The 16,238-nt window shown below is 57.4% G+C and overlaps 7 protein-coding genes across 7 annotated transcripts; 4 read left to right on the top strand and 3 right to left on the bottom strand.

The window, feature by feature from the left end:
* Positions 1 to 284: 284 nt before the first annotated feature.
* B0T26DRAFT_678355 (uncharacterized protein) lies at positions 285 to 861 on the top strand (the record flags this gene model as incomplete). Its single annotated transcript, XM_060440220.1, has 2 exons — positions 285 to 453; positions 518 to 861. The coding sequence occupies 2 exons, from the start codon at positions 285 to 287 to the stop codon at positions 859 to 861; spliced, it is 513 nt and encodes a 170-aa protein (XP_060295422.1).
* A 1,064-nt stretch (positions 862 to 1,925) lies between these two features.
* B0T26DRAFT_384927 (uncharacterized protein) lies at positions 1,926 to 2,513 on the top strand. The gene has a single exon (XM_060434721.1). It carries the CDS (start codon positions 2,028 to 2,030, stop codon positions 2,466 to 2,468), a length of 441 nt encoding a protein of 146 aa, XP_060295421.1. The 5' UTR covers positions 1,926 to 2,027; the 3' UTR covers positions 2,469 to 2,513.
* A 2,262-nt stretch (positions 2,514 to 4,775) lies between these two features.
* B0T26DRAFT_719520 (uncharacterized protein) lies at positions 4,776 to 5,484 on the bottom strand. Its single transcript, XM_060442428.1, has one exon. The coding sequence runs from the start codon at positions 5,419 to 5,421 to the stop codon at positions 5,038 to 5,040; it is 384 nt and encodes a 127-aa protein (XP_060295420.1). The 5' UTR covers positions 5,422 to 5,484; the 3' UTR covers positions 4,776 to 5,037.
* Positions 5,485 to 7,051: 1,567 nt separating this feature from the next.
* B0T26DRAFT_648692 (Alpha/Beta hydrolase protein) lies at positions 7,052 to 8,314 on the bottom strand (the record flags this gene model as incomplete). The annotated part of the gene is made up of 1 exon (XM_060438018.1): positions 7,052 to 8,314. The coding sequence occupies one exon, from the start codon at positions 8,312 to 8,314 to the stop codon at positions 7,052 to 7,054; it is 1,263 nt and encodes a 420-aa protein (XP_060295419.1).
* Positions 8,315 to 9,185: 871 nt separating this feature from the next.
* Positions 9,186 to 10,292, bottom strand: B0T26DRAFT_651161 (uncharacterized protein; the record flags this gene model as incomplete). Its single annotated transcript, XM_060438250.1, has 1 exon — positions 9,186 to 10,292. The coding sequence occupies one exon, from the start codon at positions 10,290 to 10,292 to the stop codon at positions 9,186 to 9,188; it is 1,107 nt and encodes a 368-aa protein (XP_060295418.1).
* An 845-nt stretch (positions 10,293 to 11,137) lies between these two features.
* B0T26DRAFT_678350 (uncharacterized protein) lies at positions 11,138 to 13,279 on the top strand (the record flags this gene model as incomplete). The annotated part of the gene is made up of 4 exons (XM_060440219.1): positions 11,138 to 11,197; positions 11,272 to 11,922; positions 12,010 to 12,144; positions 12,233 to 13,279. 4 exons carry the CDS (start codon positions 11,138 to 11,140, stop codon positions 13,277 to 13,279), a joined length of 1,893 nt encoding a protein of 630 aa, XP_060295417.1.
* Positions 13,280 to 14,125: 846 nt separating this feature from the next.
* Positions 14,126 to 15,916, top strand: B0T26DRAFT_649774 (cytochrome P450; the record flags this gene model as incomplete). The annotated part of the gene is made up of 3 exons (XM_060438120.1): positions 14,126 to 14,347; positions 14,406 to 15,220; positions 15,289 to 15,916. The coding sequence occupies 3 exons, from the start codon at positions 14,126 to 14,128 to the stop codon at positions 15,914 to 15,916; spliced, it is 1,665 nt and encodes a 554-aa protein (XP_060295416.1).
* Positions 15,917 to 16,238: the final 322 nt, after the last annotated feature.

Below are 16,238 nucleotides of genomic sequence, written 5' to 3'. Positions count from 1 at the left end.
ATGTTATTTTGGTGTTGAGTGTAGCCGTACTGCCTGGCTTGCTCGCGGTCGGCCGAATGCGGTTGTTGTGATTGGCTAAATCTGGAGGGGTGGGTCATCCGCTTAAGGGTGCACGGTACACTACGCGATTCGTACGCTAAAAAAACCAACACGCGCAACGCGTAATACGCATTCTCATTCTCATGATGCCGACGAATTCCTTCATTTTTCACCTTTTCCACACACAACCTACCGCCCTCCTACACAACCTTCCTACGCGCTGGTATTTTTATTACAAGATCAAGATGGAGTTCTTAATACCAGACGAATTTGATGAATTTGACGAATTTTTATTTGACTCCCTTTTCAAAGGCGCGCTCGTTGGGGAGATCGAATTCGATCAAGCCGATATTTTGCAGTGCGACCGCGCCGAATTTGAGCATGCCCTAGCCGCGCCTACCGCCGACCAGTTAGGTGGGGATTCGCGAAACAATTGTACACGCGTTTCACATATAACTAACGTTTTCCTTTTCTTTAGGGCCCCCCTCCTTCCTCCCCGAGCCAGCCGAAGCCTGTATTCCCGGCCTGCCTGCCCCGAAGCCACTTATTGTCATACCGCCGGGTCTGGAGGATGTGCAAACGCGGTTTTTTCGTGGCCAGGAAACCATCACTTTTTCCGCCCAAGAAGACGCGCTTTACTGTCCATTCCTAAACAATATTTACACGCCGGCCAGTAAGGAATATACGCACGTCAAGACAGCGAAGTATCACGGCCTTTTCGATGCCGCCTTCATCACGCCGAGCCAAAGATTTTCAAGGGAAGAACGACAGGCGAAACAGCGCCTGCCGGCAACGGCTCGGCACGAAGGCATCGCGACCTAGTTCGCTGTCTGAAGATAATGAGGCATACTGTAAGGCCCGACGGGAGCGTCATATACAAGCCGATTAACCCCGACGTCGTCCACAATCATGACATCAAAGCTATTCACAAAGCATTTTTTTTTAAAAAAAAATAACCAACCATTGTTTGGTCTGGACTCAATATTAGAGTGAAGTTGGGTCTGCCTGGACTTGAATGGACCAGGATAGAATTTCAGCCCGTCCTGGTCCCATCGAGAAAGTCAATCATTACAATTGACTAATTCGCGGGACTTTAAACCAACCCTCAAACTGGGGGACCAGTGCAGCCGCTCCCATTCTATACCCCCGGGACGCGCTCACATCCTGCAGGCGGAAGGCTACGACCCTTTCCCAAGTCTCCCCCGCCCTTGTCGATGGCGATATCCCTAATTTTACCAGTTTTAAGAAAAACCGTACCCCTCAGCAGGATTCGATCCTGGCAGGCTTACTCACTGTGCTCGCACTGTGATGACCGAAGCTTTTAGCGGTTGCAATACAGAGCCCCTCTTCTACCTACTTTTCATCCAGACCCAATTGGTTGTTGCAAAGCAGGTCTGCAAAGCTGCATTATAAAGGAGCTTTGATGCGCGCACCCACCTAATTTTTTGTCGCCCACTTTTAAAACCTGGCGTGCGAGGGTTTTCCGGGAAATCGCTGGCGAGCAAGTAGCTAACGGCTACGACCCTGCGGCGATTTACTGGGTCATGCGTGGCTCAAGCGGGAGACATGCCGACGTTGAAGAAGCCGTAAATCGCATCGGCTGTGACTTTTTTACTCGGCAAGATATTATTAACGCCGGGGCTTCGTACCGGGCACGCTTTCCTGACCCGCGCCGTGTTGGCCACGATTTCATGCCTGCTACTCAAGTTGAACAAGTCATTACGTACCTGTCATTACGTACCTATCAAAATAAACAAGCACAACGCCTGATAACTGGTTCGTGAAGTCCTTGAGCGTGACGCGTGAAATTGACCGTATACAGTCTTCCGGGCTTGTGTTTATTTCGGCAGCTCAACAAGAGGTCCTTTCCCGGCGTGGCCACCTTGCCCTCCTTGATGCCACACACTGCACGAACTGGCTAGAGTGGCTCTTCTTCCTGGCCCCGGCTCCCTGCCCCCGGTCGGTTCCCTGCCCCCGTACAGACCCTCATGCTCCCTAAGATTCGGGAGGGCCAGACCCTCGCCGACGACGGTGAGCTTGTACGGGGGGGCCTGCTTGAAGACATCGATGTGGAAGAAGGCGAATTCGAGTGGTCTGCAGCGCAGTGTGACTGTCGCTTTTACTGGCGTTGGTCCCTAACTTGCAGGCACTTATTTCATCATCACTTTGTGAATAGTAGTTTGACTTTGACTGAGGCACGCTTATTACAGTGGTCTAACCGTTGGCAGGAAGGAGATTTCGAGCTTTATGAGGTCAGGGAATCTTACCGTGTTGCAGCCCCTGAAGATGCCGACGAACATGCTATTTTGGCATACAACAGGGTGGCTGCACGGGAGGTTACCGAGACGATATTGACTTCTTTTTACAAGCTCGAAAGTAATGCCGTCGCCCGCCTCGGTCAGGTTGAGGGAAGAAGGTTTATTGACTAGTGGATTGGTCATCTTCGTAGTACCGCAGTTACGCTTAGAAGCATGGATTTGAATGCCTGGCGCATGCATTTGGCTCGCGAATAGCTTCAATATACTGTATTGACCTTCCTGCACACATGCATTTTGCCCCTGAGCTACACTCAATAACGTGTGTGATAAGCGAGATGAACAGACAAGCGAGTTGAACACTTTTGACGCGACGCGCCTCCTCTCTACAAAACACCAAATTCCTCAACAAACTCAAATGTCTCTTCCTTCATACGAAGCTAGGGTGAATTTGGCCCTCAGGGCTATTCAAAACGACCCAAAACTCAGTATTCGAGCTGCAGCAACAACATATCAAGTCACGGTAAATACTATACGCAACCGACGCGACGGCAAACCTGCACGACGTGATACTCCAGCCAATTCGCGTAAGCTTACGGATTTGGAAGAGAAAACGATTGTTCAGTACATCATTGAGCTATGTGCGCGCGCATTTCATCCCCGGCTTTCGTACGTAGAAGATATGGCCAATCGATTGCTACGCGAACGCGACGCGCCCTCTGTCGGTACACGCTGGGCTCACAACTTCGTCAAGCGCCAGCCAGAACTTCGGACGCGTTTTACGCGTAAATACGACTACCAGAGGGCCAAATGCGAAGATCCAAAAGTTATTCGCGAGTGGTTTGCGCTTGTGCACAACACGAAGGCCAAGTACGGTATCCTTGACGAAGATTTGTACAATTTCGACGAGACCGGCTTTATGATGGGCATTATCATCCCCGCTATGGTAGTTACTACCTCTGATGGCCGTGGTAGGGCTAAGCAAGCCCAGCCTGGTAATCGAGAGTGGGCTACAGTCATCCAAGGAGTGAATGCTCTAGGCTGGACTATCCCACCATTCATTATCTTAGCTGGGCAATATCACCTTGCTAACTGGTATCAAGAGTGCAACCTTCCGGGTACCTGGCGTATCGCAACAACCGACAATGGCTGGACTACTAATGAGAAAGGCATGGATTGGATTCGGCACTTCGATTTCCACACAGCATCTCGTACGAAGGGAATATACCGACTGTTAATTCTCGACGGCCACGATAGCCACCACTCCGAAGAATTCGAGACTTACTGCCGGGAGCACAACATCATCACACTCTGTATGCCTCCGCACTCTTCACACCTACTTCAGCCATTGGATGTTGGTTGCTTTGGGCCGTTGAAGAAGGCGTACGGCTGTCAGATTAGCAGCTGATGCGGATGAACATCACACATATTAGCAAGCTGGAGTTTCTTTGTGGGTTTAGAGAGGCGTTTTTTGCTTCGGTTACGGAAAGGAATATCCAGGGGGGGTTTGCTGGAGCCGGCCTTGTGCCGTACGATCCAGAGAGGGTGATATCCAAGCTGGATGTGCGTATTCGGACTCCAACACCCCCAGCTACAAGCCCAACTACATCGCTACCTTGGGTCTCCCAAACGCCACAAAACCCGAGAGAGGCTGCCTCACAGTCAGCGTTCATCAAAACTCGAATTTCCAACCATCAGGGCAGCTCTCCAACACCAATGCTGACTGCTGTGGATCGATTAGCCAAAGGTACGATGGCTATGATGCACGAGGTGGCTCTTTTGCGTACAGAGGTCTCAGCACTTCGGAAGGCCAATGAGGGGCTTAGTAAGCGACGGAGAGCCAAGAAAACACGTGTTCGGCTTGGAGGATCACTTACTGTACAAGAGGCACAGGATCTACTGGATCAGAAGGCTGTGGGTGGGCAGTTGGTCCAGGAAACACGACAAAATGGTGGTGGTGCAGGGGGGTCTCGTACGAAGATTCGATGCTGTGGCGTATGCGGCAAGCCTGGCCATAATGCACGTACGTGCAAGGAGGCTGCAGAATCGTCTGATTCATCTGTTTCCGATTCAGTTATTGTTATTTCCTAGTGTTGTGGTTGTGTAATTGAGGGTAGTTGTGGTGAGGTTGTGGAAATTGTTCAACTCGCTTGTCTGTTCATCTCGCTTATCACACACGTTACCAAGAAAATCATAATGAAGTCTTTGTTTGCTTTTGACATTTTACTGCCTTTCGCGCCTCTAGTTTTTGTTTACTTATAGATGATTACGCGTTTTCTGACACTGACAGAGCCACTTTGTACTGCGGAAATCGACGATTTACAACACTTTGAGCTCCAACGACGATTTTTACAAGTTCAACACACGTGCTGGCACACGTGCGACTTATGCATCGATCCTCTACTTCCGCGGCCGATGACTACTGCCCAGTTAGGAATAGGTTGTTGTGGCAGGCTACACCCATTCTAGTATGTGGACCGCCAGCCACTTGCTCCACAGACTGGGTGCGCACGTTCCATTTGTACTCCATTCAATCGACATCCACGCGGCCTACCTCCGGACCCATGCACACGCGGCGAGGATCCACGCCGCTAAACGGCGGGGTGCCCTTGTGAGCAGTGTGGGTGTTGTGGGCTTCGTGTTCAGGGGTGTTCCCGGGACCGACACGATCTATACTACGAAAACACGGCTCTCACCAATTATCCTGGCGTCATCGCAATAAGGCCCATTTGTGATCTAGGCGTCATTGGAAGGATTCCTTGCCGTGTCTTTGATCATGTCTAAATTTGGAGCCGAGAGTGTGAGTGCAGGTCAAATGCAACACTATCACAGCTACTCCGTAACACGACGCCGTCGAAATCAGGAGGTCTGTAAACAGTAAACACAACCGAGTCCACCACGCAATTTCACGTAAACTCCAAGTCCCTCGATATGCTCCCCCACTTCGCCGTCGCCATGTCCCTGAGGTAGTTCGCCTTTGGGCTCCAGGCACATCGCCGCCCTTGGGCAGTACGTCCCTGATATTCCTGAGGTAGGTCGACGTGAGGCTCATCATGGGCCTGTCGGCCATGGCCGCGGAGACCGCAGGGACGCGCGGCACGACGACGGCAGCGCCCAGCCGCTCCATCTTGGCCAGGACGCGCACGAACAGGCACGCGCTGACGTCGGCGCCCGGCGTTGACGTCGGCGCCCAGCGTCCACGACGCCGTCTCGTAGCCCGTCAGGAGCACCAGGTTGGGCATGTCCTGCAGCATGGCCGCGCGCCACGCGAACTTGTCGGCCGAGCTGAAGCGCTGCCCGTCGACCGCAAAGTCGATGCCGCCGCCGAACCGCAGCTTGAGCCCCGTCGCCGGGACGATGGCGTCCGTCTGACCGGATGCCGGGATAGCGGAACAAGTCCCAGGTGCTACCAAGCGAGTCTCGGCTTTTGAAGATGGCGTAGCTCATCTCGGCAGGGCCTTCGGTCTGGATGCGGCGCCGATGATGATGGTGTCAAAATACGTGGCACTGTTATCCTCTCCATTGGTGAGGCCTGTGCCGTCTGTAATGGTGGCCATGGCGATGGGAGGAGTAGATTACGACAAAACCGATGTGATGAGTTTATCCGGCACGGATATGTTTTGTTTGACTGAGATTTGTTTCCGCTTTCAGTGTCACTGGAGGCTGAAGATGAGCATTGTTGAACCTTCCCATAATCGCAAAAATGCCGTCGGTAAACAAAACCGAGCAAAGCCTTGGCAGTGGAACACATCCTGGGCTCTTTCCTTTCCCAGATGCCACTCGGAAGTTGGTCCCACAATAGGGTGATCGGCGATGATCAAGAGCTAAACTCGATGTTCACCTTGACCATATTTCTAGCGTCGCAAACCTAGCACACTTTGGGTGGATAATGAGTGCGCCTGACATAGAGAACTGCCACACCTGTCAAGGCTTGCGAGGCATCCTCCCTTCGTGAGCCAAGAGTTTATCAGTCGCAAGCTTCTTACTCCACGTTGCGGGCTGCATTGCAGAGTCGCACCTGGAACTGACCAGACGCCGAACAGGGGAGGATCAGTCCGCCAGTTGACAGTTGACAGGTTGACACCAGTCTAACGGACTGACGAGTGGTGGACAGCATAACATCACATGTGCCGTGGAGTCGCTCTTTGGGATCAGAACACGCGGGAAGTCCATTTCGAGGACTCTGATAGGCGCGTGTTGCATCAAGCAATCAAGCACACAACCATCAAGGCCGTGCTTGTACGACCATCAAGGCCGTGCTTGTACCGACGAGTACCCTCCGTTTCGCCATAGACACCACGCTGTGCGTTCCTTGCTTCGTTCTCCGCACCCCGCACGCCTTGCATTCACACACAGTATGGACACGACACAGTGTCTACCCCGTCGAGATGCAACTCTTCCGTGTCAAACCGGATGCGCGATGTGATTGTGCATGTCTACGCATCACTAGCGTGCCTTGAAAGCCCAAAGTAGCATACCCTGCTGCAATATGAGCTGCATTCAGCATTCTAGCACGACGGAGCTATTCAGAATGCCGTTCCGTGTGCAAGTCGGGACAGCTGGCGTGTGTGCAAGTCAGGACAGCTGGGTGCCTCGGCAGGCGCTGGAGGTTAACACAGTGCGTGCAGTTGGCATGTGACAGCAACGCGGAGGAGTGTTTGTTTACTTTGGCCATCGACAAACGGGCGGTCGAGAAGCAACGAATTAATTCGGCTAAAAAGTAAAGAGGAGTAAATATAGATAAACGTAATGGTACTTTAGCTAACGCGTAGCTGCAGGTCTGTCGCAGCCGATAGAAACGCCCGGGCGTCGCGGGCCGCAGCCTCGGCCGCACGGGCGAACCCGATCTTGGGCCCCAGCAGAATAATGTCGTGCGAGCAGCCCTTGGAGACGACCAGGTGGACGTTCCAGCCAATGTCCCCGTAGCGCTCGGAAAAGAGCTTGATGTCGTCATACAGCACCTCGCGCTCGCCGGCGTGCACGAACATGGGCACGTCGGCGGCGGCGAGCTTGAACGGGTGGAGCAGCGGCGCCAGCCACGGGCCCCCTGCGTCGACGGCACCGTACCCCGAGACGGTCGCCGCGCCCCACCGCCCAAACTCGCGGTGCAGGTAGTCGGTGGCGTAGTTGGGCGACGCGCGCATGTCGAACCGCAGCGCCCCGCTGACATCGACCCACGGCGACCACAGCGCGACGGCGCCGGGAGGAGGCACCGCCGCCGCCGCACCCAGCACCTCGCTCCCATCGCCGGCTCCCTCGTCCCCATCGCCGGCTCCCTCGCCCCCATCGCCAGCTCCCTCGCCGTGCTCGTGCATGTACCGCAGCAGCCCCAGCACGACGTTGGCGCCGGCCGAGTCGCCCGACAGGATGATCTGGCGCGCCGGGATGCCCTTGTCGCGCACCAGGCAGAGGTACGCCGTCAGGGCGTCCTGCAGCGCGGCCGGGAAGCGGTTCGCCCGGCCGCCGCTCGAGAGGCGGTACTGCGGCGTGCACACGTGCGTGCAGCCGAGGTGCCGCAGGAACGTCTTGGCCAGGTACCCCGTGTCCTTGTCGCGGCCGCTGCCGATGGCGTAGCCGCCGCCGTGGAAGTGCAGCGCCACGACGACGTCGGGCCCCGCGAGTGTGGCGGGGGGCGGCCGCGCCGGCGTCCACGTGGCGCCGAGGTCTGTGGGCTGGACGGCCGCGTCGACCAGCACGCCCTTGTACTGCTTGGGCGGGCGCGGGCGCATGACCTCGAAGCGGCTCCCTTCGCGCCCCGGCTGCAGCGTCAGCCGGTCGCCGGAGCGCGTCAGGGACCAGTAGAGCAGGAGCAGGCGGACCAGGCGCGTGCGGGCTGCCTGGCTGAACGACCACTCCGGCGTCGGCCGCGTCCACGGCGGCACGCACAGAAGAATGTCGAAGACGAAGTGCGAGAGCAGCAGGGGGCTGACCAGCAGCGCGTAAAAGTAGGTGGAGAGGATTCCGAAACGCGCTGCAAGACTCGTTGCGGGCCTTGCCCGTGGAGCGTGGGTTTCCGCCATGCTGGTGCTGCCTTGCGGTGCTGCGGCCGACGCCTGTGGGGCAGCCGTCGTGTGGATATATGGATCTGTTTGATGAGTGTGGTGGTGATGGGTGGTGGTGATGGGTGATGGATGATGGGTGATGGATGATGGGTGATGGATGACGGGTGATGGATGACGGGTGATGGATGACGGGTGATGAGTGTGTCGTGTGAAAAAAAAAACAATCCATGTGCAGCTAAGAGATCCCCATCCATGGCTTTGCCTCTACGTCTTCCATGATTGGTGAGCTTCGAGGCAAGGATCTCGGACTTTGGGTGGCGGGGAACAGGATGCACGGCGGGTCCTGGTCTTGGATGCCAAGGGTGCTCGATACGCGCCAGGCAGGCAGACCATCTTCACCAGCGCAAAGCCAGATGTTCGATGTGGGTAATGGTAATGTATTCCTATCCTGATTCCAAAGAGCTCTGAAGAAGTTGCTGGCCATCTTCGAGAGACGAGACTCTGCATTCGAGCTAGACGTCAGGGGGAAAGCATTTGCAAGTGCCGTCTGCTCCCGGTAGCCGACGCAAAGATCGAGAGGGGGAAGGTTGTACTCGCGAAACAAGATCCGCGCGGGTACGCACTAGAGCTAATTACCGCAGCACGACGTCCGCGGATCCTGCTAGCTGGAAATTTTGGCTCCGCGTGTACTCCGGAGGTACCGAGTTCGTGTAAGCTTAAAGCCTCCAATTGACCACATCCAACTACCTAGTTTCTCGCGTGCTCTGAGCCAAACAACTTCGAAGACTTGCATCATCTTTCTACCCAACAGAGAGACAGGTCGACTACCCAGAACGCCGCTCCCCAACACACACCCGTCACGCATGAGTGGCTAGCCCACGGCTGCACCCTAACGGCGACGCCTCGGGGCCGTTCCCTTCCCGACAATGTCGCGCACAAACTCCTGGAGCCACGACGGCCAGGCTCTGAGCCCAGCCAGGATCGTTGCAGAGCTCTGGATGACCCGCTGAGCGCCCCTCCGGCTCTTGATCTGGTCAACAATCACATCCGCCACCTCGCCGCTCGTGAGCAGGCGGACCCCGCCCTTCTCCAGGCGGGCAGCTAAGTCCTGGATGAGAGGCGTCCTGACAAAGTTGGGGTGGACTACGGTCGTTAGGACGTCGGGCGCCTTGTAGTGGTGCTTGAGCTCGGAAGCGAGCGTCTCGTGGAAGGCCAGGGCCCCGGCCTTGGTCGCCGAGTAGTCGGCAGCCGTGGCCAGCGCGACGAAGGAGGCGATGCTGGCGACGGTTACCACGTGGCCCTTGTTTTGCTCGATCATGGACGGCAGGAACTGCTGCGTGGTGAACCACATGGAAATGAGGTTGACGCCGAAGATGGTGCGGAGGAACGCCGGGTCGGTCTTCAGGATGGGCTTGGGCTGAGCCACGCCGGCGTTGTTGACAAGGATGGACGGGTTGCCGAAATCGCTGCGGATGGCGTCGGCAGCGGCTGCGACGGACTCGGTGGACGTCACATCGCAGTGGTAGAAGCGGATGCTTGCATTCCCCTGCATATCCTTGGGCAGGTCCTGGATGTCCAGCACGGCCACGCGCACGCCAAGGGCCGCAAGCTTCAGCGTCGTGTCCTTTCCGATGCCGCTAGCGCCGCCCGTGACCACGGCGATCTCCTTGGGCCAGTCCCACCCCTTAGCCGGACCCAAGCGCCACGAGTTGTGGGCCATGGTGCTCAGCGTGCTGTTCACCTTGCCGATGACGCCCAGGGCCACTGCGACCTTCAGGACGGTCATGGCCGTCGAGTAATCATCGGGCGTCACGCGTGACAGCAAAGCGCCAAGCTGCTCCGGGAGCCTCTCGAGGACCGAAGCGGCGGCATTGCGCAGAGTTTCGGGGTAATACGTAGCGCCAACCAGGAGAGGGCCTGAAAAGAAGGGCGAGAGGACGATGCTGCTCAGGCCTCCAAGCGGGCCCAACAGCGGGGAGTGGACTGCGGAAGCCATGATCGGGAGTCGTCCGAGTCGGAAGCGGGATCGGAATGGAGTCGGAAGTCGGAAGTCGGAAGTCGCTTCTTGGGTTGCAGCCGGCGGGAAATTGGGGCCACCGAGATGAAAGGGCCTTCACGTCTCGCAATGTTGATACCGCAAGCTGATGGGCCCGCGATTCTTATCGTAATCGAGACTTATTGCGGGTTGCCGTTAGCTTCGACGTTTCGACACGCTCCTCTGCCGACCGCCAACAACATTTCGGAAAACTTTTCTGACAAAAGCCAGGCTCAGAGGATTTCGCAAGCTAAACCGATTTGGGCGTGCTGACCCAGGCACCAGCGAACCCCCAAATGAGCACATGGGTCATCCCTGTAGAGAGGAACGTTCGAAACGAGCCCCACCAGAAAAAGGAATTGGAAGTCTTCGACGCCACAAGCGAGCAGCGGGGCTAAGAAAACTGTCGATAGAACGGGCTGTTTTTTCCAAGTTCCCAGGCCGAAGGCCAGAAGCTACGAATGCTGAATCAATCTCCCAATGTGAGGTCAACCCTAACCCTACACTAACTCCCCTGGCGGGGTTTTCAGACTGCAGATTCCCAAGCTAGCCGACCCCACTGCGGTCTGAACCCCGCTCGAAGCATGTCCACTGGAGCAGTGGGGCAGGCTGCAGCTCGGGCGTCGTGCCTTGAGGTGATTTGCCCGTCAAGGCAACGTGCTAGCCAAACCCTAAATTCCCACCTGTTCTGCCCCAGGTTTTCTCGACAGCGCCGTTGCGCCGTTGCGCCGATGCTCGCTTGCAACCTACCTCGTAGCTTGTCGCTGGCCGAATCCGCGCCGCGACAGAGATCCGATTCGGAAAAGATGGTCTTTCCCGGTCGCTTCAGCACTGGCTGCCTGCGCTGCCGTCAGCGCAAAGTGAAGGTGGGACGGCGTGCTCGCCTGCTACTGGTCCGACGAGAGGAAAGTTGCGGCTAACAACAACCGCCCGTGTCCAGTGCGACGAGGCAAAGCCCACTTGCCGCCGTTGCGCTGTCTACGGCAAGCCATGCACCGGATACACGGACCAGTTCCAATTCAGGCACAGCCGGAACAAACCCGCCCTAGCCTCCGCCCCCGCCCCCGTCGCTGTCGCCGTCGCCATTACCGTCGCCGTTAACGTCACTCTTCCAGTGGCGGTCCCGGCGCAACAGGAATGCAAGCAGGACCACGGCGCCAAGTCCCCCGAACAGAGCTTATACCGGAAACCAATTGACAATGTGCAGCAATGGCGACACCAGGAACAAGCCGCCCGGATCCAGGCCTGGTCCAATTCCATCGTGCGCGCCCCCGAGGCGTGCTACGAAGACGTCTCTCTCTTCTACTTTGTTCGCCGCTTTGTGTCACCCAACCCGGCCGATGGCTTCCCCGGGCATTTGAGCTTCCTGCCCGGCCTCTACGACTCCCACAGCAATGGCCTGCTCGAGACGGCAACCCTCAGCGTCGCCCAGATGGCCGCCTACAACAAGTTCGGCGGTGAAAAATTCCGCGTCCAGTCATACAGGAACTACGGCCGAGCCATCCGCATGCTTCAGGGCATTATAGGGACTGAAGAGCAAGCTACCGACGACAAAGTCATCGCCTCCATCTTGCTTCTCTGTACGCTCAAGGTACGCGTCGTCACCACCACCACCGCTGTGGTCAGACCTCGCCCGCCGCCCGCCCGCATGGTTGCTGACCCAGATCGATCTGTACAGGACATCAGCGGCGAAGAATCGGGCGACCCCGGCGAACACGCGCCTGGCCTCTTCTACCTCATAGAGAAGCGCGGCCCCGAGCAGATCGTGACAAGCAGGGGTGCTGAGCTCCTCTTCCTGGGCCTCATCCGCCTGGTGAGTGCCGCGCTGCCTGCTCCAGCCCCCAAGCCTCAGGCATGCCGTCTGCAGCCAGGCACTAACTGCGACCCGTCTCGCGTTACAGCAAGTCCACTCTTTCTTGCATGAGAACGACACGTACGTCGACCCCGGCGCCATCGCAACGGTGTGGGGAGTCTTTGATCCTCTGTTGCGTGCAATGTGCATGATGTCGAGGACACTGTCACTGCGCCACCGGCTACTCCCGTCCTTCGTGTCTCCCGAATTCCCGACAGGCCAAAGCCGCAGCGCCCGCTCGCGACCACAGTATGACCGGGCTGCCACCATCCACGGCTGTTTCGAGACGCTCGAAGACTTCCACACCTGGGATGCCGAGGCCGCGTCCTACTGGCAGAGCACGTTTGAGGGCCGCGGCGTGCCGACGGCCCTGGGCGAAGCCGCGTCGGGCATAGCACACTACGACCCAGAGACCGCGTGCACCGTCATCTTGATCCGGTCCGCGCGCCTGATCCTGCTGATGAGCATGATCGCGTACCACAGCATGACAGCGGACCTTCGATTGCAGGGCTTTGACGTAGGCGGGCAGCAGCCGCAGCACGACGACGTGGACCCTGCAGCGGCAGCGGCGGCGGCAGCGGCGACGGCCGCACTGGCCCACTGCGTGCCGATCCTGGAGCAGGAGGTGGGCTTGGCCATCGACGATATCCTCGCGAGCGTGCCGTACGCTCTTGGCGACGTCGGGCCCGGCGGGGCTCCCGGGTCGGTGCCCCACGACGGCGCGGCTGCCATCATCATCGTGCAGTCCATCAGGCTGGTGGCGTCGTGCGCGTACTCGACGGCCGACCAGCTGCGCAAGGCCACAGACGTGCTGGGGCGCATCAACGCCAGCATCGGCATCCGCGCGGCCCTCGGCGTCCCGGACGAGGCCCTCAACCGCACGCGGTGGGCGCACGAGCAGGAGTTTCTGCGGTCGAGGATGGCATCAACCAGACAGGGAAGCGCAAGTTCGAATTCTAGTTCTGGCTTGAGCTCCAGCCTAGACACGAACGCGAGTCCGGTGTGGGAGAGCTCCCGGGCTCATCCTGAACCGATCTCCCGGGCTCATCCTGAACCGACCTCGCCGCCCCAGTTCAAGTTCCCTGGCCAGGCTTAAATTATAGTTCCGGTAGTTGATTTCTCGAGTCCCATCAGCTAGGTACAGGAATCTAAATCTAATGGGTTCCATCATAAACAGCTGCCTGTTGTCGGCAGTTTCGCCCGACTGTTTCTATCGGCTCAGAGTGGGCCGTATTTTGTCTGGTATCGTTCTGGATTGGCATGCCGCGAAGCCGCCGGCCAGGATCGCAGATATGTGGCGCCGGCGATCGCGCGGGGCGATCGCGCGGGACGATAGATCCACCGGCACGTGGTGAAAGCGTTCTCCTTCGGCTTTAGGTTGCGAGACCCGCGTCGCGCACCGGAGGAGTGGAAAGTGTGTTCGTTGAAGATCAAGATCAAGGAATGGATGTACCGAAGCTGCCAAAAAATACAGCGCCGCTGCCCCTGTGAGTGCTGCCCCTGTGAGTGCCACCCTAGCAAATGCTGCGGAGAGCGGCTGAGATGCGTCTCGGCAGACTCGCAGGCTAGACCTAATGAGGATGCACTTTGCGACCTACTTCCGATGGGTGGCGTTGGCCAAGCTGTCCCAACACGGAAACTCCATTTGTCGATCTGTACTCACTTACTTGTGGCATATGCAACAGACGCGCGTTCGATGAGTGGCATGAGGCTGCCAGCAACTCTGTCAACGTTTGCAAAGAGGCTGGAGGCGACATCATTCCACGACATATGCCCCTGGCCTTTTGAAAGCATCTTGAAACCCCGAAGCTAGACGATGCATATTCACCCTCAATATTCGTTCACAAAGCATATTCACCCCAATGTTCGTTCACAAAGCCTCATTGCTCGTCTTGCTCAGTCTACCGCATCACCATCTCATCGGCCCGGCGGCTTGCCCATCATGACGATGGCAGCTCAGCTCTTCAGCTTCCCAGTCCTCACGGTGGCAGGGGCTGTAGAGGCACTGCTGGCTATCAAGCAGTTCCCCAGTTACTACAGCTCTGGGAGCCATCTGACAGCCGTGATTGGCATGATTCTTGCCAACTATGCGTTCGGCGTCGTTTTCTGGGCGTTTCTGTATCCGAGATTCTTCAGTCCTCTCCGCCGAATCCCTGGACCAAGGGTATTCAAGTGAAAGACCCGGCTACGGCTCGCGGGCGATTGCTTACCAAACTTGACAGGCTTTCATTGGCGCCGCGTACCGGTCCATTGTCGTCAGAGAGGGGCCTTCTGGAGACATCTTTCTCAACCTGGCCAATCAGTACCCAGGAGAAGACTTGATCGCGCTTGACGCCTTTGGCCGCCAGATGTTCGTCGCGAAACCGGGTCTGCTGGCCGACCTGCTCGTGCACAAATGCTACGACTTCGCTAAGCCCAGGAGGATCAGCGCCTTCTTACGGCGGATCCTCGGCGATGGCCTCATCATTGTAGAGGAAGACCGGCACAAGTTCCTCCGCAAAAACACCATGCCCGCCTTCCACGTCCGGCACATCAAGGACCTGTACCCGATGATCTGGAACAAAGCTGGCATCCTGACCCGAGCGTTGACGAGGGAGATTGACAGCAACGCGACCCCCGACTCCAAGGGCTCGGCCATCGTCGAGCTGACGACGTGGGCAAGCAAGGTCACGCTCGACATTATCGGCATCGCGGGCATGGGCCGCGGGCTAAACATTGTCGAGAAGAAGTCGGGCGATCCGCTACAGGAGCTTTACGAGGAGCTGCTGGAGCCGAGCCGGGAGAAGCTCATCTTCGCCATGCTATCTTTGGCCATCGGGTTCCCGGCCGTAAGGCTGCTGCCGTGGAAGATGAACAGCCTGTTCATCTACCTGACCAGTTCGCTGGACAAGATCTGCAGAGAGCTGATCAAGGAGAAAAGAGACGCCATCGTGAAGAAGGAAGACGACCATTTCGACATCTTGTCCCTGTTGATCAAGTCCGACAACTTTGACGACGAAGCCCTGAAGGATCAGCTTCTGACGTTTCTCGCTGCGGGGTTGGTCAACCTTTGCCCATCCGCGCCATTGCATGTTCGCCGCTAACGAAGCTTGTTCTTCTTGTCAGACACGAGACCACAGCATCTGCCCTTACCTGGGCGTCATATCTTCTTGCCAACCACCCAGAGATTCAGGCCAAGCTCCGAGAGGAGGTTACGTCAGCTCTCGGGGCCAACGCCATCGCGGGCGAGCCCCTGGCCAATCCCGCCGGGGTCCTGAAGCAACTGCCGTACCTCAACGGAATAATCTACGAGACGCTGCGGCTGTACCCGACTGTCCCACTGACGATGCGCGAGGCGCTGCATGACACGCAGGTGGGCGAGCAGTTCGTGCCGAAAGGCACCGAGATGGTCGTGTCCATCTGGCAGATCAACCGGTCGCCGGACCTGTGGGGCGCCGACGCCGGCGCGTTCCGGCCAGAGCGGTGGATCAACACCGACGGCGACGGCAAGCCGAACCAGCACGGCGGCGCGCGGAGCAACTACGACTTCCTGACCTTTCTGCAAGGCCCGCGCAGCTGCATCGGCCAGGAGTTCGCCAAGGCCGAGATGCGCTGCCTGCTTGCGGCTCTGGTCACCGCCTTCTCGTGGGACCTCGCCATGGACGAGGATAAGATCGTGCCCCGCGGCGTCATCACCATCAAGCCCGAGAACGGCATGCACCTGAGGATGAGGCCGCTGGGGCGGGTTGTATAGCGTATACACTATCATGGGCCGGTTAATACATCGGTTGAACACCTTGTAACGAAGACCTGCATACTCCCAGTCCTTGTAACGAAGACCTGCATAATCCCAGTGAATGTCAACAGACTGGAATATTCTTCCCACCGGACTACAATCGAGCACCTAATCCTAGCTCTCCCCCACCCACATGCCTCGATGGAATGCAAAGCGGGGGACGGCAAGCTACGCCGTCATGCACTAGTGCACCGAGGTCGGCTTACCATTTGCTCCGGTCTGGTCTGGGATCTTATTGGGCAACTGCCTTGCGGGGCAACTCAACGTTCCAAGGCATCAC

This window comes from Lasiosphaeria miniovina, assembly GCF_030549165.1.
Source record: "Lasiosphaeria miniovina strain SMH2392-1A chromosome Unknown B0T26scaffold_5, whole genome shotgun sequence".
Lineage (NCBI taxonomy): Eukaryota > Fungi > Ascomycota > Sordariomycetes > Sordariales > Lasiosphaeriaceae > Lasiosphaeria > Lasiosphaeria miniovina.
This window is presented reverse-complemented; position numbering and strand designations above follow the sequence as displayed.

What these genes read in the sequence shown, in the direction of transcription:
- B0T26DRAFT_384927 (XM_060434721.1), top strand. Translation starts at nt 2,028, where the DNA reads ATGCTCCCTAAGATTCGGGAGGGCCAGACCCTCGCCGACGACGGTGAG.
- B0T26DRAFT_719520 (XM_060442428.1), bottom strand. Translation starts at nt 5,421, where the DNA reads ATGGAGCGGCTGGGCGCTGCCGTCGTCGTGCCGCGCGTCCCTGCGGTC.